Source organism: Poecilia reticulata, linkage group LG11, assembly GCF_000633615.1.
Source record: "Poecilia reticulata strain Guanapo linkage group LG11, Guppy_female_1.0+MT, whole genome shotgun sequence".
NCBI classification, from domain to species: domain Eukaryota; kingdom Metazoa; phylum Chordata; class Actinopteri; order Cyprinodontiformes; family Poeciliidae; genus Poecilia; species Poecilia reticulata.
In genome coordinates this window covers 7,073,223-7,096,339 of record NC_024341.1, presented here as the reverse complement: position 1 = coordinate 7,096,339, position 23,117 = coordinate 7,073,223, and the positions used below count along the sequence as shown (strand labels likewise).

At 41.2% G+C, this 23,117-nt stretch overlaps 3 protein-coding genes across 9 annotated transcripts in view; 1 reads left to right on the top strand and 2 right to left on the bottom strand.

Moving 5' to 3' along the window:
* Positions 1-9,938, top strand: part of dlgap3 (discs, large (Drosophila) homolog-associated protein 3) — a 908,365-nt gene extending 898,427 nt beyond the window's left edge. For 4 of the 5 annotated variants that reach the window (XM_008421515.2, XM_008421514.2, XM_008421512.2 and 1 more), the window contains 4 exons: positions 669-963; positions 1,050-1,141; positions 2,066-2,212; positions 2,808-3,122. In XM_008421515.2, coding sequence (XP_008419737.1) covers positions 669-963; positions 1,050-1,141; positions 2,066-2,212; positions 2,808-3,122 — 849 coding nt within the window. Of the gene's footprint in view, positions 1-668; positions 964-1,049; positions 1,142-2,065; positions 2,213-2,807 lie in introns of all 5 variants that reach the window. The other variant, XM_017307432.1, reaches the window with a different exon arrangement.
* A 1,524-nt stretch (positions 9,939-11,462) lies between these two features.
* Positions 11,463-14,161, bottom strand: LOC103472125 (alpha-L-fucosidase 1). Its single transcript, XM_008421518.2, has 8 exons — positions 13,708-14,161; positions 13,420-13,554; positions 13,097-13,234; positions 12,841-12,946; positions 12,514-12,714; positions 12,240-12,430; positions 11,995-12,094; positions 11,463-11,880 (listed from the first exon to the last, which is right to left on the bottom strand). Exons 1-8 carry the CDS (start codon positions 14,043-14,045, stop codon positions 11,746-11,748), a joined length of 1,344 nt encoding a protein of 447 aa, XP_008419740.1. The 5' UTR covers positions 14,046-14,161; the 3' UTR covers positions 11,463-11,745.
* A 1,577-nt stretch (positions 14,162-15,738) lies between these two features.
* zbtb8b (zinc finger and BTB domain containing 8B) lies at positions 15,739-21,727 on the bottom strand. Of its 3 annotated transcripts, none has more exons than XM_008421520.2 (5): positions 21,627-21,727; positions 20,899-21,092; positions 16,556-17,480; positions 16,251-16,429; positions 15,739-16,109 (listed from the first exon to the last, which is right to left on the bottom strand). In XM_008421520.2, exons 2-5 carry the CDS (start codon positions 21,070-21,072, stop codon positions 15,795-15,797), a joined length of 1,593 nt encoding a protein of 530 aa, XP_008419742.1. In that variant the 5' UTR covers positions 21,073-21,092; positions 21,627-21,727; the 3' UTR covers positions 15,739-15,794. The 3 variants fall into 3 exon arrangements, with proteins under 3 accessions (XP_008419742.1, XP_008419741.1, XP_008419743.1); XM_008421519.1 differs by lacking the exon at positions 21,627-21,727 and adding an exon at positions 21,509-21,616; XM_008421521.2 differs by lacking the exons at positions 20,899-21,092; positions 21,627-21,727 and adding an exon at positions 18,475-18,579.
* Positions 21,728-23,117: the final 1,390 nt, after the last annotated feature.

Sequence of the window (23,117 nt, the reverse complement as noted above, 5' to 3'; positions counted from 1 at the left end):
ATATTATTATGCATCTGTGGTTTTACATTTTACATTCAGATGTCAGAAATTATAGATTGTAAATCATCTTTCTGAGATATTTTTATATATAGTGGTTAATAGTAGTGATAAAGTGCTGAAAACACATTTATTCACTATTTTACTAGGGAAATAACTACAAAATGCACAAATTCTAATTTTCCATTTCTTTCTGTCCACTTCAAAATTTCAATTCTGAAGAAGGAAGGCATTTAGTATTTTTTTTATTAAGTACACGTTCAAAAAATAGTCAACCTATGACATCTTTGTCTATATAAATTTCCCACTGATTCATTTCGTCTTATTTTTTTGCATCCATTCTAAGAGCAAGAACATATTTAGGATGAGCCCTGCATTTTAAGCTGTAATATAACCTAGATTCCCTCTTTGAAAATTGTGAAATTGTTTTCCATAAATCTAATCTCTGGCTCCTCAGCTGCACAATGTCGATGTAGATTGGCAGATTTTATTGTACAACACAGTTGGTAATCCAAATTACCAACCGTGTTGGCATCTGTTCATTGCCTTGTCGTCTATTTCTTTTTAATGCTTTCGATTTGGAGTTGTAGGCCTTCCAGGAGGTGTGGGGTTATGTTTTTGAACTCAGAGTGTCATTTCTACAAGTAATGCATCCCTTCTGCTTCACACAGGACCTCATTCAGGGCAACTACACCACCGAAGCTTGCCAAGTAGACACAAGGCCCCACCAGCACCCACACCTGCCGCCACGCTCCCACTCCCCCCTGCCTATTACCGCGGAGCGCGCCTGGACGGCCACACCGTCCCTGGAAGGCCCGCGCAGCCTCCCCGACTCGGGCCGGGCCTCGCCCTGCATGAGGGACGGAGAGTTCTTCCTGCGCCTGCTGCAGACGGAGGTGGAGAGGATGGAGGGCTGGTGCCAGAACATGGAGAGGGAGGCGGAGGAGAACGAGCTTCCAGAGGACGGTGAGTTCAAAAACTATTTCTCATTTTGTTGCTGCTCTTTTTATTGAACTGCATTTCCACTCTCTCTCCCTCTCTCTCTCTCTCAGCTCTTGAGCTAATTCGAAGCGCAGTTGGCAGTGCCCAGATGCTCATGTCTCAAAAGGTCCAGCAGTTCTTCCGCCTCTGTCAGCAAAGTATTGTAAGTGCATGAAACGTCACATCAACACACATTTCCATATAAGCTTGTTTCTATGCATGTTGGATATGTAAGTTCAATTTAAAAAAATACTTAAATGATCCCAAAGGGAAATTAAATGTTGCTATAACTCATTAAATCAGGATTCTTCAGAGTTATTGTAGGAAAGATTTCCTGTCGAATACAAAAGCATACTTCACCTTTATATATACATTCTATACGTTACTATGTATGTCGGGGTTTTTTTTTTTGCTTTTTTTTTAAAAGTTGTGCCACTAAATTTTTTTGTCCAGCCTGGTTTGGCCACTGCTAATAAGATTTTCTGGGGGCGCCACTAGCACACCTCATAAATCTGACCTTTATAGAACAGCAAGAGGAAAACCATCGTCGTTAGATGTCCAGTTTGCAGTTTGGAAGGAGTTTTAGTCGCATGAGCTCAATAATTAACATTTTTGACTATTGTCTAACATTGTGCATTACCCTAAAACAATATCCTCATATCAGTGGCTAAATAATGCTGTGAAGATGCTTTTAGTCAGTAGGACACAGAAGTCAGGAAGAAGTGAGAGAAGATGAATGGTGCCAACTCCAGGGCAATCCTGAGAGAAACCCTGTTAGTGGTTACCTTCGCATGTTCTTCTGTCAGAATGGTCCAGTCAATGTTCAAATTGAAATCGAAGAGAAACTTGATTTGCATAGATCCTCTTTAGCCAATCTGGTTGGGTTTGAACTATTTTACAAATAATTGGCAAAAACATTCAGTCTGTAGAATCTCATTCCTGAGAGAAAGAGTTCTAAAACTTGCAGCTGTGATTGTGGTGATTGGTGGAGCTGCACCAAAGAATCGACACAGGAAGCCAGGATACAAAAGCACGTAATAATTTTCAGATCGTTTAGCCAAACATTCTGTCAACTTTCTATGCTCAGGACCCGTCCGCCTACCCCCAGCCCACGTCGCAGGACCTGGCATCCTTCTGGGACCTGCTCCAGCTCAACATAGAGGACGTAAGGGTTAGGTTTCAGGACCTCCAGAAGCTCAAGGACTCAGATTGGAGGCTCCCACCTGAAAAGAAGGTGAGGGACCGGAGGGTCCGGCCTACCCTGGTTTCCCTTCAGCATTCTCCCAGAGCTAAGATGGCTCTGTGCCGCCGGGTAGAGCAGATGGCCGTGGCCTCCAAACGTTTGCAGGCCACGAACGCTGAGAACAGACCAAGAGGAGCCGAGCAGATCTGCCCGCGAGGCAGCGGAAGTTCAAATTGATAGGGCTTTATTTTGCATTTAATTTTAATTTATGTATATTTAAGTTTTTATCTTTTTTACTTTTCTTGCACTCTGTCAAGAAAAAGACAGCTTTTAGCATTATTTTCTATCAAACCTCTCCAAAACTAACTCTCTTTTCTTCTTTTTTTCACTTTTCCCTTGTACCTCTCCTTCCATTTCCTTTCATACAACTCAACACTGATGCATGCTGCGATACCTTTTGGGGGCTTTTTTCCTTTCTCATAATGCGTTTGATTACTTTTTATTTATTTTTCCCTCTGTTGTGGGTTTTGTCTCTTATTGCATGGGTTTTCCGTCACAAACCCCTCTTCTTTTCCACCACCTAACATGACAAATCCACTGTCCTTTTCCCGCATCTCATGTCAATGTCTCATCCTCAACGGGTCAGGAGGATAAGAAACTTCCTCCGCCCCTACCAAAGAAGCCAGCGGGCGGGGTGAGCGGCAGCCTTCGGGCCGATAGCATGGGAGACGGGGTCTCCGGGAGCGCCGGAGGCGGCCCGGGGGGGCTGGTGGTGCCCCGCATTGGAGGGCACACCCTCCCCATCAGGGAGAAGTCCCTGGACCTCGGAGACCGTCAGAGGACAGAGGCGCGAAGGAGGCTGCTGCAGACCAAGCGTACCGCCTCCTTCAGGCAGAACTCGGCCACCGAGAGCGCCGACAGTATCGAGATCTACATCCCCGAAGCCCAGACTCGACTCTGAACCCGCGACGGCACTCGCTTCCCCCCCTCACCCGATCTTCTGCGAGTCATTGCTGTTTATACGCTACGACCCACCGCCAATTTTAGCACTTTCCATCAACTTCTGTCATCCTACATCATTACTTAACAAGCAATGACAGCCATTTTAGTGTCTTGAAATTCAAACCACTTTACTGAGGCAGAGGCCTAGAACCTGAGCGGTATCTAGCCGAAGACGTTTTTACTTCCTTCTTAGTCGGAATTTCTTTTTATATATGTATATATATATACATATATAAATATATATAATCACTCTGGCTGAAACCAAGTCAGAAATCTTTTGTAAAACTAGGCAGCAGAGGTTCACGCAGTAGCATGCCTGTGCGTGTTCACTTGGCACAAAAAAAGGGCTTAACAGGCAGTAGACCTCTGAGGAAATTCTCCCCACACACCCCGCCCCTGATGCCGTTCGGAGCGAAACCGACCCCCACTTACGGGCTTTCGCCGATAACAGCTCAGCCGAGTCGAGATCTATTGATTTCTTGAGCATCCTCAGTTGGCTCCGAGAGCATCCCTGAGGAAATATCAAACACAGAATCCTTAGTCCCTCTTCCCGTCTGTCCACACAAGCACCAAGTCACAGAATATAGACCAATTTCACGTCTCACTCTGTTGATGCTTTCGAACCACCTGTCCGTCAGCATTGGACGGCGAGGCTCTTCGATAGTTGTGTTTGCCAAAAGGAGCTTCTTCAGTGTAGCATCACAGACAAAAAAAAAACATGAAGAAAAGAAAAAAAAAACAACTCCTTGTGTAGTCTCTGAAGTCTCAAGAAGAGGAGGGTTTGGACATGGGATTATTTCAGTGGCTTTTCTGGACTTACTTGAAGATGCTCCCCCTTCTTTCTTTTTTTTTTTTACACTGTGAGAGTAGAGCACCGCCAAGTGGTCAAAAGAGAATCCCGCTTCAACAGCAGTGGTCTTTACAGTTTCGATATATCTTATTCAGGAACAAGTAAACACCCCTTAACGAAACAGCCATTGAAGTGGTCGGGACTGCTATCTTCCCCTCCGAAACCCTTTCTTTCTTTTGAATATTGCTTGGACAGACTTTACTATCGTGTTTATTCGTAACTAAATATGGGTTTTTAAGTAAAAGAAGAGCAGCAGCTTGAATTTTCGGCAGGATTTTATCACCAAACTTTATTTCGTTTCCCTGATGGCGTTGACGAAACGAGGAATGATTTCGTTTTGCTGGCAGATAAAATGAGGCCTAACTGACCTTAAAATATCCTTCCAAAGAATCACCAAGTCGAATCAGATTGGGATTATGTCCAAAAAAAAGAAAAGTGGTATTTTATAACTATGCTGGGAATGTGAAATATGTGATATGTGTGGAGCTGCGGTGCCTTGCAAACATTCATATCTGGTGAACTTCTTCACCTTCTTTTCAAGTTGCGACCATAAACTTCAGTGAATGTTTGTGATGGACATCGAACCAGCATCCCTCAGCATCATGCTGGAGTGAAGTGTTTTCCATCACAAGGTGTTTTGTTTGTAGGGAAACTTTTCAGTGTTATCATCTGGTCTGAATTGAACATGTGGTTTGTGCCAAACAGCAAACAGGACTTCTTGTTTTTATTTCAGATGCTTGTATAAAAGTTGAATCTTCTGTTTTTGGTGTCAATTTCTTCCACTTTCTCAGTTGCTGGCTTGTATCCTCTAAAGCTGCCATGAGCCTCTTGGCTGCGTCTCGGATTAATGTTTTGCTTTTTTTCATTTATTATGTGAAAACTTAATATATGTGAAAACTTGCATAAAAGTCCAAAGTACAGAAATTCCCTGAGGTTTGTGGTTGTAACATGACAAAATGTGGAAAAGTTAGAGAAGCATGAATGGTTTTGCAAGGCTTTGTATGTCATTTTTTTCTTTTTTATTAAGTTGCCTATTGAAACAGGTCTAAATTATTTCACAAAGTTAACTTTTTTTGAAGGATTCTTATCAAAAATATGTTGGTGTTTTCTACGACTGTTGGCTCATACGTGAATTCACTTGAGTAACTGAATATGAAAGTCTGTGTGAATCCCAGTTAACACTAAAGAGTCAAAATGTATGGAACAGAGATGACAAAATGTCAGAATTTGTAAGCATGAAGTGTTCTTTCTTTCCTTTTATTTTGGTTAGAATATGTTGGAAATATGGGATATTTTATTGGAAAATGTATATTTTATAATATAAACTACATTTCTAGATTAGTAGAGATTATCGAGTACAGTACATGTACAAAGATCATATATCAAATGTGAAACACTGCAGTATTGTTACGATAGATTATAGCTGTGTGGCATATCCAGACTGAGTCCATGTGAAGAAGACTTTCAAACGGCTCTTATTATCTTGAAATTGTGAGTCAGGTTCACAGGGTATCTCTGGCAAGAAAGGTGGTTGCCAAGGACGATCCTTCCTTAGGCCTATTTAAATATCTGTGTGTGGTTCTCACAACTTGTACTGCTGTTCCCCTTTTCCTCCCTATATCTCCTGTTTAGAACCAACTACATGTGCCTAACCAGCTATGTGTGGAGGTTTCCTTTGAACACAGTTTACACTTTGAATATATACGTAAATATATAGAAAGAGAGACAGACAGAGGGAGATGTATATAGAGATGTATGAAATCTGAAGAGTATTGTTGGGAAAAACTGTTTTTGACTTCCTGAATCTCCCTCATGTTGCAATACACACCCGCGAGACTGGCACACTTTGTCGATGTGGAACACTGCATGCTTTCCGACAGCCTCCTCTGAACAATTTAGCGGAGTCTCATTTTGGAGAAGAAACACGTATTTTGTAGCCTTTAAATCTTTTTCTTCTGTGTGATTGGGGGTGAAAAAAGTAATTGCTAGGGTTTTACAACGCAGTTATTCCGACGAATCACACGTTTGTACAATTCTGTCCTTTTAGAGACAATGATACAAACATCCTTGGAAATGCCAACCAGTGTTTTGCTTTTTGGACTTCAGCAGGTGAATCTTAACCTCCTTGTACAAATGAGGCGCCCCGGCATTGAAAACAACGAGGGCCGTCGTGTGGAATGCGTCCTTAGCAACGCGAGTTGCGGAGCCGCCTTCTCTGTTTTGTTTTTTTTGCGTCCCTCTCTGCGTCCGATACCGCTAAAACCTGATGACATCCGTGCGGTGCCTGCCACAGGCCCTCGTCAAACGAAGCACAAAGAACTGCTCTACTACTGTTACGCCACTGTGACGGACTCTTGACCCCACCCTCACTATCCTCAGTCCTACATGCGAGGGGGGTGGCAAAGTCTCTGGATCACACAAGTTGCCCTTGAGGGACACCAGGATTTAAAGAGACTTTTGTTGGATTTTTATCCGCGGTAGCAATCACGACTACTTTCATTCGTGCTGACTTTCTTCTCTCTGAGTTCTACAAGTTGAGGTGTCAACCAGCCGCACCTTGCCTTGAAATAGGTCCATAGCAAACACAGTTTTTGTGGTTGTGATTTCCATTTTATTTATTTATTTTTTTTGTTCTACATAATGTATCTATCACATCAGCATCGTACAAATCACAGTTCCTGGTTGTGTTGTAACATTATCTTAGCACTGACAAAACACAGCAATCAAACTATCTTAAGCCTTTCTTCCCACATGGCCAGACAAAATCTGAGTACCTCAGTTTTTAGCAAGTGTCCCTCTGTCCTCAGGGCATTTCCTAAACCCACCGTAAGACCCTAATAATACGAGGCTACGCTAATCCTCGCAGGAGTGTTGCTGATATTCTCTGATCAAGACGGGGAGAAGGAAGAAAAAATCTCTCGCTGCTTGAGCCCAGATTCACTGTTAGCCATTTATTTCCCCAAGACTAGGAAACAGCGTGAGTCAGTGTGGTGGCAGAGGCAGCAGCTTAATTGTAGCTGATTTGTGTGTGTGCTGCATACTGTGCCTCTGGAACAAAGCCAAGCTGGAGGCCTGTGGTAGCAGCAGATTTGAGTTTTAGTTGACATTACTGTAAGGCAGAGCTGCTCTGGAGTTTGAAGCTAGCATATGTCTGTGGTGGGGGGGCTAGCTAGCCAGCCCCGGGCGCTAGCTAACCATGTTCATGCTAAGTTAAAGGAACTTCACTGTCAAAAAGAAACCAAATTGATGTGTTGTAAAGATAGTTTTATAAACTAATAGCCTGCTTAGTCTTCAATCACTGTCAGCAACAGGACATGTTGTGATAGAAGTTGGTAAAGCTAGTGGTAGCATTGCTTTCAGTGAAACACATAGAACTTAAAAAGTTCTGTTTGTACTCCAAATTGGAAATATTCAAAATTTATATTAAAGACAAATCAGCTGGAACACCCAATGAAGTCAGATTTGTTAGCTGGAAAGTAGTGATACTCCTCACCCAGATAAATTTTATATTCAACACTTGCCAATATGGTTGGCAAGTGTTAAAAAATATATAATAGTAACAAGCTGTTTCTTTGCTATGTTGATTAAGAAATCTGTTTTATGGACTTTCCTTAGCGAGAATGTTCCTGAAACCTTTATGAGGCATAATTTATTTGCTATCAACAAATGTTTAAATTAAAGTAGCTTGGGGGAAAAAAATCAAAAGGCTAGAAGGCTTACAAAAGGTAAAGTTTGATTTAGAAAATTTGTGGCTAAAAATATTGTTTGACATTAGATGCATCCAAGACCTGTATAGATTCTACTTTTAACCAGAGCTATCCTGAATCAAACCTATAACCAACAATTAACTTGTGACAGTTAATGATTGTATATGGGCAGCTTTTGTAGCCCATTTACTGTCTAAGCAGGACATTATGTACCTGTAGTTTACATGACCACAGCAAACTTGAAAAGCTTTCTGACTTGCAACTGTAACATTGTCAACTCTATTGTGAGGTCCTAATCAGATCTACTTTTTACAAAACTTGAAAGCACTTTGCTACCACTAGTGACTAATGCTAACAATTGTATCCTTGAGGGATAACTTCATGAACAACCAGCAGAAAATATGACTGATAATTAGCCAAGAATCAATTCAAGAGTCAAATTTCCTTATCTTCTACAATTTCAGATTTCTCTCATTCATTGATTTTTGCTGGCGCCCATGTGTACAGTCATGGCTGGAAACTTGTTTAATATTCAAATTACATGTGGGGGATCCTGAAGGTGCTTATCTACATAAGAAAATGATTCATAATTGCACATAAGTATCATCTTCAGTGACTCCCGCTTGTGCAAGCAGAACTTTGTATTTGGCGTGTTATTGGCAGACCACACCATAGGCAGGGAGTTAATTACAGACCCTAAACGCCTTCAGTTGCTATTGCTGAAAATCACTGAGCATAATTAGAATCACTCTGATTTAATAAGAAACTTAATGCTTTAATTCATGCTGTGGCCAAACTACTGGTTGGTTTCTTGCCTGTGGTTTACTCCGCCCGCCCCTCCCCCCTCTCTGTTGCTCCAGAACAGGTCGGACTCGAGCAGATGATCAACTGAAACTCCAATGTGCCTTTAGCACTGAGGTGTAATTCTGTTTGTATGTGTACATGTGTGCATATGTATTAACGCTGTAATGTGGATTTACAGGACACACACAGCTAACCATGAGGGTAAGAGACAACTGAGCGATTACTGTGTAATTATCAACAAAATATATATATCTACACCCTAACTTCGCCATGTTTACAAAGTGTAAATACCTGTTATGGACATTGCTTATCTTAAAATTGCATTTATTGTTATTAGAATATAATTAACATGATTACTGTCATTAAAAGTTTTAATTAGTGCCATTACGATCATTATTAAATACAGTGTTGTTGAATATAGCTATGAGTAAAAATTGTTCTGTAGGCTGATCAAGGGCAAGTCACGTGTATAGCAACAAAAATATATAAATATATAGTTTATTCTATGTTCAGTTCAATAAATCGCTGCTATTAAAAGGGGATGGAGCAGAAGAAGAGAAAGTTGATTAACTCTGGGAAGACACTTTTCCCCCCCCCCTCTGGGCTCAGTGATGCACACTCCACCTGAGAGGTGAGGAATCGCTGAAGGAAGTGAGCTGTAGGAGTGGACCGTCCTAACAATAGAACCTCTTTCTCTGTGTGCTTTTACTCGACTTTGAACTCTGTGCCAGCAAGAGGAGAAAATCAAATTGGGAGGGCCTCGAACCGATGGAGACACTTCACACTCTTTATTCAACTCTATAATGTAGCAACGGCAACAACAGCCCTTCGTTCTCGACTCCCTCCTCGTCTTTCTTGTGTTATCGGTGACCACTATGATTTAGAGCAAGTTTCAGCATGGATTCACTCGTTTTATATACATCATCAACTCTGTGCCAAGACAGCATATTGTACATATAAACGTTAATTTTTGTTTGTTTGTTCTATGAGAACAGCTGACTCCAGCAGAGCAATAGAGTCACAGCAGAGTGTAAATGTTTGTTACGCCACCAAGTGGTCGTCCACACGTGGTGCACAAGAACACACCAGGAAGTGTCTGAATTCAGTCTGAAGGCCGGTGGAGGCAGAGTAAACCATGCTCCTGTTTAGTTTGGGTTTTTTAATTTCTCTCCTCCCACCGTTTTGTACATACAAGTTTATTTCTTGCTCTCATGTTTTTGGGTCTAAATGTGTCCAAACCGAAGCACGTTTGATGGCGCTGAACCCGGAGAGATGGCACACTGTGACGTGGTTTACTCCCAACACAGAATGTAACACTTTCAACGTTGTCTGAACATTTTCTAATGGCTAATATTATTACTATCAATATTATTATTATGATTATTATAAAGCTATTTTAGCGAGTTAAACAAACGCCGCTGTGTCTCCTTTGTCTTTTTTGGTGTGTTTACTCTGAATGTTTTGAAGAAAATGTGAAATGAAGCAGTAAAAACATTCTTCTTGGGGGTAAAAGCAATGTTGTTTTGATTGAAGGTATCTTCTCAATATGAGCTTAATAACAGCTTAATTTTCTGGATTCTAGCCGGCCCCTCCATTGGCTTGTATGTCCAAGCTTGATTCAGTTCCAAAAATTTGGTTTATTAACTCAAAATTACATCTGGTGCCAAGTGGAGAAGAGACATAAGTAAAATGTGAACCTGTGCTTGCTTGACCTTCAACCTTTTGGATTTGTATGGGTGTGAATATGTTTGTGTGAGTTAGTTTGTCACCTGGAATTGAGAAGATACCACTGTGCCATTCCACCCGAATGATTGTTTCCAGGTTTGGAAAGATATATTTTTAGTCCTCGGTTGAAAAATATGGCCACCATTTCTGCAGCATGCAGAACTTGACGTAGTAAGTCTGATAAATTTCCTTTTAAATAAAAGTTTTGGGATTGTGTGCAACAAGATGAAACTGTTTTAAGTCGAGGAATTTCAACAACACAAGAAGTTAGATGTATTAAACAGTAAAATGGAGAATTTTGGGGCTGCACAGTGGCGCAGTTGGTAGAGCTGTTGCCTTGCAGCAAGAAGGTTCTGGGTTCAATTCCCGGCCCCGATCCTTGTGCATGGAGTTTGCATGTTCTCCCTGTGGATGCGTGGGTTTTCTCCGGGTACTCCGGTTTCCTCCCACATTCCAAAAACATGATTAATTGGTCTCTCCAAATTGCCCCTAGGTGTGAGTGTGTGTGCATGGTTGTTTGTCCTGTGTGTCTCTGTGTTGCCCTGCGACAGACTGGCGACCTGTCCAGGATGACCCTGCCTCTCACCCGGAACATTAGCTGGAGATGGGCACCAGCAACCCTCCTGACCCCCACTGAGGGACAAGGGTATAAGAAAATGGATGGATGGAGAATTTTGATCCACATTTCTAAGGCTATTTATTGATGGGGTAACCCAAGACTTAAAATAATGCAAAATGTTAAACCTTTAACTTACGATGACTGTAAAAAGGGTTGTGGGACACTTAACCTTTTAACTGCTTTTAAAAAATTGTGAGTATAATTCAGGTTTTTAGGCAGGAAATTGCAGAAATAAATCACTTATATTCAAAAATGTAACTGAATTTCAGTTGCTTTCACATAAGAATGGTAAAGAACTAAATATCCACATTCAGATCAGTATTTAGTAGATGCACTTAATAGTCTCAAACACATTGGCTCATCTGGACACAGCAGTTGCAACAGAACAGTTTAAGCGCTGTGAGAATGTTTGGGGATTAAGTTTGAGCAACTTTTTACATCCAAATTCTCATGGATTAGAGTAGAGGTTTTGAACATGCTAGAATTTTCACCTTGTTGGCTTTAAACCATTTCTACACACTTTTTGCTCTAAGCTTTGTGTAGTTATGCTAACCTCCCAAACTGAAGTTCAAATCAGATTTTGTGGACTGGTGCTAAATTTGCGAGAGAGTGTTTATTTTCCACAAAATTGGAAACAATCAGCTGAGAAATCTCCACAGGTTGAACAGGAATGCCACTTTTCATTTATGGCAATAAAAACTTATCAAAAACATTTTTAAAAAAATAAACACATTTTCTGATCAGTAAAGCAATGATCAGAGATGTTAAAAAAAATTCCCTTAAGCATTGTCCCATTATTCCTTCAAAGTGGAAAATTAAAACATTAATTGAATTTAATACATTGCCTTACATGGTGAATATTTTGTAACTTAAAATTTCACTGGACATTGTCCAGTTTGAGTGTCCAGGCTTGACCAGGAGTGAAAGGTAGCTCAGGCAAAAGGACAGAGAGTCCTACATTAGGGTAGACTGGTGCCCAAGGTAGGGGGGACGGATGCCCCAAGAGAGTCACCTAGAAAAGAAACGGATTCCTATTTGTTCCTAGTCACTTTTAGATTATCGATCATGGGTTTGGTCATGTACTTGTTCCAAAATGGCAACACATAATCTTAATAATCCCATTTACCTTAGTTGTTGCTGATGTTTGGGGGATCAACAGCTTCAGTATAGTTGTTGGGGGTTTGGCTGTTATAATGGCGTAGACCGTGGCACCTTTTGAGGTATACCTAGAAGAAAAGTAACATTTAGTTTTATGTTGTTCTTTTTCCACTAAACCAAAACTCATACTGAGTTTCTGGTAGCATGGAAGGAGAAAACACCAAAACTGAAGAACACTCAGATCCTAAATATTCAACTTTCCAGCTTTCTTACCACACTGGCACGGTGCCATTTTCCATTTGGACCCTCCAGGGTTTGGTGGCGTAGATGGCCTCTCCGTTGGTTTCCAGCCAGGCGCCAAGACCCCTCAGCCTCTCCTCAAACACACTGGGAATTGTCCCGTCGGCTGTGGGACCTACATTGAGAAGATAATTACCCCCAAGAGCCACTGTGCTGACCAGATCCTGTGAAGAAAATGAGAAAAATTCAGTCCTGAAGATGAGGCGGCTGCATGTTCAGCAATCTGAACGTCATCTTGTGTCTTTACGTCAATAATAGCAGGTAAGTCCATCAGTTCTTTGAGCTTCATGTTTCGACGGTAACCCCAGGATAAAGTGTCCACAGATGTACATTTCTCCCACTTGTGTTTGGGCAGCTGGCCTGGCGTGTATTTGTCCTCGCAGTTATAAAAGCCACCGTGTTTGCAGGCAGTGCCTTGCCCCCATCGGTCATTGGTCACAACAGTCTCCTAAAATCCAGGAAGATAGGGTAAATATCCTGAAGCTGCCATTTTAATTTTGTGCAACGCTTTAAAATAAAGTGTAGACAGTTTGTGCATGGCAGTTTGTGTTTCCCTAAACTAAAAAGGACTGACTTTGACAGGGCTGTCGTTGTAGAGCCACGCCAGAAACTGGGTGGAGTTCCAGTAGGTGTCTGGTGCTTCCCAGTCGCCGTCAGACCAGATCACCTCAGGTCTGTACCTGCAAGGTATATATAACTATCATGTTGCATAATAACTGAGCACTAGCTAACTTAACTAAGGCATGGCTGCAGTTTGTGCAACAATAACAGGGAAACTGAAAACAACAAGCGGTGTGATCGGTTACTACTAAAGTTTAAAACCTACTAACCTTACGACAATGTTATAGAGTTCAGGAAGTAGTTTCTGCATCACAAACTGTTGGGTTTTGAATCCATTCTTCTTGTCCTCCAAGTAGAGGGGGTTAAACCATTCATACAAGGAGTTGTAGAGGCCATAGTGCAGCGATCTAAGTGATGAAAACAACAAATCTCTGAAGCTCTTGTTTTGTACCTTTTCGTACAAGACATGTTTTCAGTTATAGCTGAAGAGGTTCAGGTGGATTTGTGCCGAGTTTCATATGCCTATTGAACTCATTTACCAGAATCTACCGTTAGATATTTCCCTCCATTAAACTTCTTTGAGTTCACCCACCGGTTGCGAACTGCATCTCCCAGGTCTTCCACTAAGTCCCTTTTAGGACCATTATCAACAGAATTCCAGTTCCAGGAGTATGGAGACCCCCAGTTAGTGAATCCTTCATGGTGTTTGGAAGTCAGGACAACATATCTGGAAAGAGTGCACTGTGAAACAATGCCTTGCAAAAATCCTAATGACATTCATTAAGGTTTTTGAGGTTGTGGTTTTTCATGCAACAGAAGGTCCAACACACACCCTACTTCCGATTTGGTGCTACCCGGATTTGTAATGCAAACACCTTACTTTGCACCAGAGGCTTTGAAGATGTCCGCCCACTCCTCCGGGTTGAAAAACTGCGCGTGGAACTCAGGGGCGAAATCCGGGTAGCTGAAGCCGGGTGGGTAGTTCTTGGACATGTAGCTCACACACTTCGGGTCAGGCGGCTGCTGACCCTGCCAGTGCCACCAGAACCACTCGCTGCCGAAGCCTGGCACTGAAAATACTCCCCAGTGGACAAAAATTCCCACCTTGGCTTCGTCGTACCATGAAGGCAGCGGTCTGGCGTCCAGACTCGTCCAGTTCGCGGTGTAACGAGCCGCTGCGGGAGCCGCGAAGGCGAGGAGGAGGAAAACAGCAGCCATGACTGCTACAAGTTGGCCTAAAATAAGATTACATGGAACTAATTTAAAGTCCCTAAATCTACCTGGTGAGACTCTTGTTGCTGTTTGAGTTGTTTCCTCGTCACATGACTGGTATCACGTGGAGCATCACATGATTGACTCGTTTTGTAGAACTGCAAGGTGCAAAAGTTAATTTGACCTCTTAGTAAAGGACTTAAAATATATCTAAATATAATCTTTGACTCGGATAAAAAGATTTCAGAAACAAAAGGCATAATGCAAACAATGTAACTTTAACTTGCATTTATATTAGTTTTTTTATTTAACGGCTTATTTTGTTTTCCATTGATCTCAGATAAAATAATTAAACCACTCATTGGTCTACTGCAATATTTGTTTTTAAAGCACACCTTCTATTTTAATCCGCTCGTCTCCATGCTTAAGACACCTGTATTAACTTTATAAATGGTACTTTTTAACCACTAGATGGCGGCACATCTATGAGTACCTCTGCTTTCACGAGCCTTGTAAACTTAAACTAAGAATGCAAAGTCGACATACAAAACACAGATGGAGAAATGCTCATTGATCACTGTTAACATTTTTATAGTACAGTACACATGGAAGTCCGCCATGCTCTAGCTTATACAGGTAATTTATTTGGTCACTTCTTTACACACTTGGCTGCCATTTCTGTAAACAATTTAAGTTAGTCATTTATAAGTCGCATTTCAAGTACACATAAACAGTTGGAGACAATTATTTATTTGAATTCATGATTGACGTCTTAATCCCAATCCTGCTGGATGAGTACAGAATCTTCATTTCTCCGTACAACATTGAAATGTAAATTTCTTTACATCCACGTACAATGCAAACAAAAAGCATTCATATGCTGTATTTTAAACAAGATTTGTGAAATTTTCATTTCCTAACAAGCTCCAAACAAATCTCCATAATGACGAGGCAGAAACTGCTTTTTAGAACCGTTTTTTTCTCCTATTGCCAATATTGCCGTAACCTTGTTGATCCATTCTTTCATAAATATTTACATCAAGGCTTAATATACTGCTCAAAAAAATAAAGGCAACACTTAAACAACACAATATAACTCCAAGTAAATCAAACTTCTGTGAAATCAAACTGTCCACTTAGGAAGCAACACTGATTGACCCGACGAGGGTCCCTGCTGTCAATCAGTGTTGCTTCCTAAGTGGACAGTTTGATTTCACAGAAGTTTGATTTACTTGGAGTTATATTGTGTTGTTTAAGTGTTCCCTTTATTTTTTTGAGCAGTGTATTTTATTGAATGACAACCTTATCTCCTTTTCGAAGCTAATGATGCTCACAGATTTGTGATTTGACACAATAAAATCTCTGATGTCTACAGACAATAAGTAGTTTGACTTCTTTGCTTGGTTTCTGTTTTGATGCACACCATTCTACTGCAGTTCCTTAAAGACACAGGCGCATGCTCCATCTCCATTTAAAATCATGTTTCATTACTCAAGTTCCAGAAGGTTCTGAAAAAGTTAACAGCTGTGAATACTTTTTGTTGGCACTGTACACGTTTGAAATTTAAAGTTACATCTAGACGCGATTTCACAAATGCCTGACAGGTTTCCTGCTACTAACTAATCACTGACACATAATGACAGGCAGCTTTGGACCGGAAATCCAGGACACAAATGAGTGAATGAATAAATAAATAACCTTACAGTAATAATAAGAGCACCGAGGCCCTGTTTTATTACTAGTTGATGGTAAAATTCACAGTGTATGGCTGACATCAGAGCATTCAGCAAGCTGTCTTTCCAGCATCTGTTTCTCCACTAAGTCCTCCACTCTGCCAACCTCCACCTCGTCCACATCGTCCATAAAGCTTGACCAGTCTGTGGTCCCATCTGCACGCACCATGGGCTCTGGCTGGCTGGACGGGTCAGCGGGCGCAGAATCTTCATGAGTGGTGGTCACGCAGTTGCAGCTGTCGCAGATGCCGAAGCGCCTCAATCCCGGGGAGACGTTTGACCCTGTGAACGTTCGCCTGCAGCTCTTGCATGATACTGGCCAGTAGTGCCTGTGAACCTATGGACAGACACACAGTGGGTATTGTTTTAACTTGGATTAGAGTTTGGAAGGAACAGATTACTGGAGGTCGTTGTAGGACAAGTCGTACTAACAAAATGGGATGCATAAAAAAACATGATGGCCACACTTCACTCTTACACTAAGGGCGTGGGTCCGGAGATGCTCCTGTCGTGTGAACCTCTTGCCACACATGGGACAGGGGAAGGGCCTCTCTCCCGTGTGGCAGCGGATGTGTCTCTTCATGATTCCTTTCTGCTTGGCAGTGTATGGACAGAAAGGGCACTTGTGGAGTTTTACTGGCACTACCAAGCCATCGCCTGCAGGGGGAGAAAGACAACAACTGAATACGTATAAATCTTCTGCTTTCGGATTTACTGTGTTTAACTTGGTCTTAGGTTATTCTAGCTCATGCATTAACAGTTAAAACTGACTGAGGTAATTACCTGTGTCCTCTCCGAGCCAATCAGACTGGATCTCCATGATAGATGACCCAACAAAGCCCAAACTTTCATCCATTCTGCTACTTCCTGTGCTGCTGCCAAGTCCTTGGTTGAAGCGCTGACCTACTCGGTCCCCTACAGGGCTGGGGCCTCGGGGGCCTTCACCTCTGGACAGAATCTCCATCAGCTGCCGGGTGTTAAATGAAGGGCTGTATCCTAAAGGGGAGCGCTCATTGGAGGCTGAGGGACTTTGAAGAAGTAACCTGCTATGGTGTGTGCCATGCAGAGAGGACCCAGGATACGGCGCAAGGTCTTTGGTGTCGGGGGACTCTACGAGTTCCTCATCAGGGTCATATTCTATTTTAGGGTTCACTAACTCTGGGGTCAAAGCAGAAGATGAGGAGGATGAGAGATTAGTCTGATCCATGTGGCCCTTTTGGTCTTCCCTCCCAGGTGGAAACCCCTCCCTAGAGGAGTAAGCGCTGTCAATGTTTCTACTGGAGCCCGCTGGGGTGGCAACTGCGGTAGACAAGGGGGTACTTGCTGAAGTTCCTTCCTCAGGACCTAAACCCGACCCCCCATCTACTTCTGCAGCCTCTGAACTTGTCCCTGTAATACCCGTGTCCCCAGCGACGGTTGCAGAAGGAGTTCCACTGTCTGCGGGTCCAATTGCTTCATTGTCCTTCTGGTTCTCTTTCTTCGTGTTTCTCTCCTTATCCTTGTTGCAAATCTCCAAAGATGAGTGGATGTACTCTTTACAGAAGTTCACCAGCTCTGTCATTTGCAGATAGCTAGCCGCTGACATCACCTCAATCACATTGTTGCTGTTAAGAGCCAAGCGGCCAGAATAGAGGAAGTCGAGGATGACAGAGAAGGCGTCGGCTGTAACAATGTCCAGCGACGCTGTGCTGTAGCGCTGTCCGCTGTCCTGAAAAGTCATTCCCAAGTTTAAAATTAGAAATCTGCAAACACTATAACGGAACATGACTTTGAACTGTAATAAAACATCAGTTAAAGTTAATGATTTTGTGTAACAGCTTGAACTTTCAGTGTACTGTCATAGACCAACATGCCAATTACATTTAATCGATGTATAACATGTACTGAATACGTAGATAAATTTATCCGCAATTAACTGAATATGCCAACATTTTATTTAGGCATATTATTTAATCAGATTTTATTTTCATTTTAAAATGATACAGAAGTATTTCTGCCGAAAACTGTATGATTCGTTTTCTAGCTTTCAGTCCAGTTTCAGAGTTCACCACAGTACTGAGACCGCCCCGTCAAAGTCTTCAAAGAGATCCACATGAATATGGACCGTGGAAGAACCACAGTGCCAGTACTTTTGGATCTTAGTGCAACATTCGACACTGTTGACAATGACAATGATATTCTGATTAAGCACCAGAGAGCTGGGTAGGACTCTCTGGTACACTACTTAACTGGTTTGAGTCTTGCTTTGAGACTCAAACCAGAACAGGAACAGAAACAACTTTGTGTCAATAAGTAACTTCTTGTCAGAGCGGACAGAAGTCACAGGTGGGGTATCCCAAGTTTAAATTGGGGCCTCTTTAATAGCTACATGCTTGTGCTGGCTCAGATTACAACAAGTAATAAGATTATCTCCCATAACAACACAGATGCTGATACAAAGCTATAAATTATGATGTCACCAAGCGTCTCCGAACCCATCCAAGCACTGAACTGATGCTTAGAACAAATGTGTGGATGAGCCATAAATCTCTCCAGCTGAACGGAAACAAAACTGAACTTATCTTTGGACCCAAAAGGTCAACACAAAGCTTCAGTTATTGCAGCTAAAAACTACCAGTCAAGTCTGAAATCTTGGTGTTATGCACCAAGACCATAAGTTTCAGATACACCTAAAGACAGTTAGAAAGTCGGCCTTCCATCACCTGAAGAACATTTCCACGATCAAAGGAGTAATGTCTCAGCAAGAGCTAGAGAAACTCATCCATGAGTCATTTCTTGTCACATTGATAACTGCAGCTGTGTCTTTAAAAGTCTGTGTAAACAGCAGTGGTGGGAAGTAACGAAGTACAAGTACTTCGTTACTGTACTTAAGTACAATTTTCGTGTATCTGTACTTTACTTAAGTAGATTTAATAATGGATACTTTTTACTTTTACTCCACTACATTTTACAGTAAGTATCTGTACTTTCTACTTCACTACATTTCTACAAAAGTGTCGCGTTACTCGTTACATCCAAGTCGCGTTGAGCTTTTTTTCCGTTAAAATGTGAAGTTCAGGGATTTAAGGTGGCGCCGTAAAATCCGAGCAATAACGTGACTTAGTGTCTGTTGTCACCCATCGGCTCCACCTTTACTCGCACGAGGAGCTCCAGACATGCGCAGTGGTTTCCTCATAGCGTCAGTAATATAATAGCTCTGCATAAATCGATATGGCGACATGTAAAATCAGCAGCGCTTCACTTTCACAGACGGTGGGGACTTCGTCCAATTTTTAACGTCACTTGGAAGGAAAGCTTAAAGAAAGGTAAGCTCCGTGGACGTGATGCTAGCAAAGCTAGCTGTATTGACTGAAACACATGTTGCATCTGCGATGAAAAAAAGTTGTCACTCATGTGCTAAATTATTGTGTGGAGGTGTTGACTGAGGTGTTGCATATATGGGACAACACTGTGACCAAAGTGCAATATAGTAATATGACATTCATGGACGATCCGATTCTTCTGGACGGATCTTGACCAAGTCCTATAGTGCTGAAGCCTCACTGAGAGCCGTTCTTTGTTCTTGTAATGCTCTGCGTACACTGCAGTAGCTATTTTATTTCATTAAAATATCTTTATATTTAATTGACAAATAAATAAAACAAGAACGTAAGAACGCAGAGCATGCTCATTGCTCTTTGCTTTCGTCACCTGTCATGGTGGCAGACGTTGCAGCAGGAGGGAGGATGAGAACAGTCACGATGCTCCTTCTGCTTGGTTACTTGTTGCTTATTGGGCCTTGGACAGTGTTCATAGTTGAGCGTTGTTAATTGCTATGTTTAATGGTGCAATTTCTGACATTGGCAATATGGGCAACCACCCAGGGTGTTATTTTTTTTAGGGATGGCAGGAGACCTCTGTGTATTGTGGCACAGAGATGAAAGCAAAACAGAATGAAGAAGAGTTTGAATTGTCACTGGATAATTTATTTCAGCTCTAAGTGTTTAATATCTAGGTGTTTTTATAGGAAAGTGAATCTTTCAGATCAATTTGAGAAGCAATTTTGATAGGTGCACTTAATTTTATTGTCATGTAGCAAGGGGTGCTGGTTTTGATTTGGTCTTGGGTTCGGTGGTCTAGACTACAACTCTGCTATGTGGCTCCTTGGTTCCATGTCCTCCTCTGCCAGTTGGATTTCTTTCAAAATAAATGTGTGGCAAAAAAAGTGAAGTTCATGTTATGTTAGGACAGGAGACGAGATGTTTCCTTCCCTGAAATTATGATGCATAGAATCACATATCTAAGTCAAAACTATGTTACAGAGTAAACTCAATAAAAACATGCTTTATCTGTAGCATTGTTCATTAAAATGGCACATTTCTGATGTACTAAAATTAAATACGATCGGTTCACTTAATGATATTAGTGATTAGGTAATGCATTCAGCAAGTACTTTTACTTTTAATACTTAAGTATTTTTAAAAGCCAGTACTTTTTTACTTTTACTTAAGTAAAATGTTAATGTGGTACTTTGACTTTTACTTAAGTACATTTTTGACTGTGTATTTGTACTTTTACTTAAGTAAATTTTTTGAGTACTTTCTCCACCACTGGTAAACAGTCAGTCGGATAGATGCTGCTCGCATTCTCACTAAAAACAGGAAAATGGAGCAAACCACCCTGGTTGCAAAGTCCTTACACTGGCTCTCTGTAACTCAGAGAAAAGACTTTAAAACACCTAAACACCGATTTTATAAATCACTGAATGGGTTAGCATCAAAACACATATAAGATCTGTTATTGTTGTGTCAACCTTCCAGATCACTCAGGTCTTTGGGTTAAAATCTACTCTGCATCCCCAGAATCAGAATCGAACATGAAGAAACAGCATTCAGTTTTATGCTCCTCTCATCTGGGAAGAAAAAAATTCTAGAAAATTTCAGAAATGCTGAAACACCGACTTCTTTAAAACCAAAAACTGACCTGCTTACAGCTGCCTTGATAAATAATAACTGGAACATTGATTAATTTGTAATCTTTCAAATATTTCATGAATTCTACAGATGACATTTTAACATTTACTCAAAAACGCTGTATACATATTCTTAGCACTAATAGAAAACAGACAGAAGCAGAGTAATCCTCACCTGCAGGTAGTGAACCAGAAGAGCCCGGAAATAGCCGCTTCCAGCAAATAGCACGTTACGGTGGGCTTTGAATACACGCCCCTCTACCAGGATACTGCAGTCGCAGAAGAAGTCTCGCTTTCGCTGCTCATTGAGCTCAAACAGCAATTTGGGCAGATAACAGGGAACCTCCATGTTTTTCCTTCTCCGTGATTCTAGTAGGGGGGAAAAAAACAAACCATGCGGGTGATTATCAGGGGGAGGGGATATAATGCGATGTTAAAATGACCTAAAACTACACAATTGAGGAACAGTTCTATTTTCGATCCTCGACACTACCTTAGTATGCAAATCCACAACATTTTTAAACAAAACTAGCAAATGCATATAGAACTTAATATTTTATAAACAATAACATTGCTGAGGGGCTCCTAATAAAATCCGATAACGAAAACAGGAAGTGATTTACGCTCTGCTTTGTTTGCTAACGTGACAGCCTGTGCAGCTAGCACTAAGTAGCTAGCTGCTAATACTTTGTCTAGCAACACAACACAGCTGCAGCATACAGTAGGCCTTTACGAAGCGTTTTATACCTTATACGTTTTATAAAACCCTTTCATTATACACTTACCTGTGTTTTCAGAAGTACTCTATAAACCTACTCGCGAAAGAAAGACAGCAGCCTGCAGGATTCATTGTCCCATGCCTACAAAAGCAAATACTTCCGCTTTCGTTGAACACTTACGTACATTTTCCTCGTCCAATCATTTGACGGAGCGAGAGTCAAACGCCGTATCCCTGTTTGTATCGCGTTGAACATGAAATAGCCTTAGTGACATCACTGAAGTCTCCACGGAGTCATTTTCGTCACAACATATCATATGGCTCTAATAACTAAAAGTGTGGAAAGTGCTGTAACGGTATATGCAAATAAATGAAAATATTGCCCATATTAATTTTGGGTGCCAAAATGATTTTTCCGCAGCCCACAGAAAAAAAAATTACACAGAAGAAGAAGAAGAATAAAAAACACAGATACAGAAGACATAAATAATTAACACTATTTAAACACTATCGTATTTGTTTCTGAAATGTTTACAAATGTTGCTAAAAATGGCGTTGTGACTGGATGATGCAACATAATCGCAAACATGCTTGTCTTCACATGCCATGCTGCAGTATTTTCTGTTCTCTTCCAGAAAGCATTTAGCAGGGATGGAGGCCACACAGTCATACGAAGGCACAGCTTTATGTGTATCTGTCACAGATAAAAATATCAGTCCTTTCCATTTGGATTAATTGGTGCAGAACTGTGAATAGGAAGGAAGATGACACATACCTGTGAGCTTTTTTTTTCTTCTTACAAATAAAAACCAGGAAAGTGTAGCACATAAATTCAGCCTTGATTACCGGTACTTAAATGCCACTAAATAAAATCCAGTGTGGTCTATTGCCTTCAGAGGCCAGTTAACTGTAATTGTGCAATTTTATTTAAGTATAAATTCAGCTATTATGTTTGTTAGAGAAGATGAGAGAACAAACAGCATCACAAAGAAAAGGGAACACAGTCAAGAAGTTTAAAGCAGGACAAGGCTATAAAACAATAATCCCAAACTTCAAACATCTCATAGAGGATTGCGGTATCCAGTGTGAGGCAACTGCTAAAAGACATGCTCATTATTACCATGTCTTTTAGCAGTTTAGTTTGCCCAACTGAACTGACAGGTCGGGCAAGGAGAGCATTAATTGGAGAATAAGCCAAGATGCCCATGGTAACTCTGGGAACCTGCAGCAATCCATGGCTGAGGTGCAAGAATCTGTCAGGACGAAAACTGTTTGTTGTGGGCTCCACAAATTTGGAAAATACATTGTTGTAAGAGCAGCAAAATAAATCCCATCTACAGTTTTCAGCAGGCCTGTGCAAGGCTGTGTCCTGCCATGTACAGGACACAGCAGTCATGTGAAAGCAGGGACTCATTACTGAGAGATATGAAAGAGTTCTACTCCTTTTTATTTTATTAAACAAATAACACATTAAACACATTGAACAAATAATACTGTAGCTAATTGTTTTATGCCTACAGAATACCACATTTCAATCACATGATAAAAAATCTATACAAGTAAGGCTGTTTGGTAAGGGTTATTCATAAATGTGAATGGCCTAGTCAAGGTCCAGACCTAAATGAAATTAAGAACCAGTGGCAAGATTGTTGTAATTGCTTTGAAAGCTGGTTCCC

Coding starts and splice junctions, on each gene's coding strand:
- LOC103472125 (XM_008421518.2), bottom strand. CDS start 14,045: ATGGCTGCTGTTTTCCTCCTCCTCGCCTTCGCGGCTCCCGCAGCGGCT. Junction 12,947..13,096: donor CTCTATAACATTGTCGTAAG/GTTAGTAGGTTT, acceptor TATACCTTGCAG/GTACAGACCTGAGGTGATCT. Junction 12,431..12,513: donor ACTTACCTGCTATTATTGAC/GTAAAGACACAA, acceptor TTTTCTTCACAG/GATCTGGTCAGCACAGTGGC.
- zbtb8b (XM_008421520.2), bottom strand. CDS start 21,072: ATGGAGGTTCCCTGTTATCTGCCCAAATTGCTGTTTGAGCTCAATGAG. Junction 17,481..20,898: donor TTCTGGTTCACTACCTGCAG/GTGAGGATTACT, acceptor ATGACTTTTCAG/GACAGCGGACAGCGCTACAG. Junction 16,110..16,250: donor TCCGGACCCACGCCCTTAGT/GTAAGAGTGAAG, acceptor GTCTGTCCATAG/GTTCACAGGCACTACTGGCC.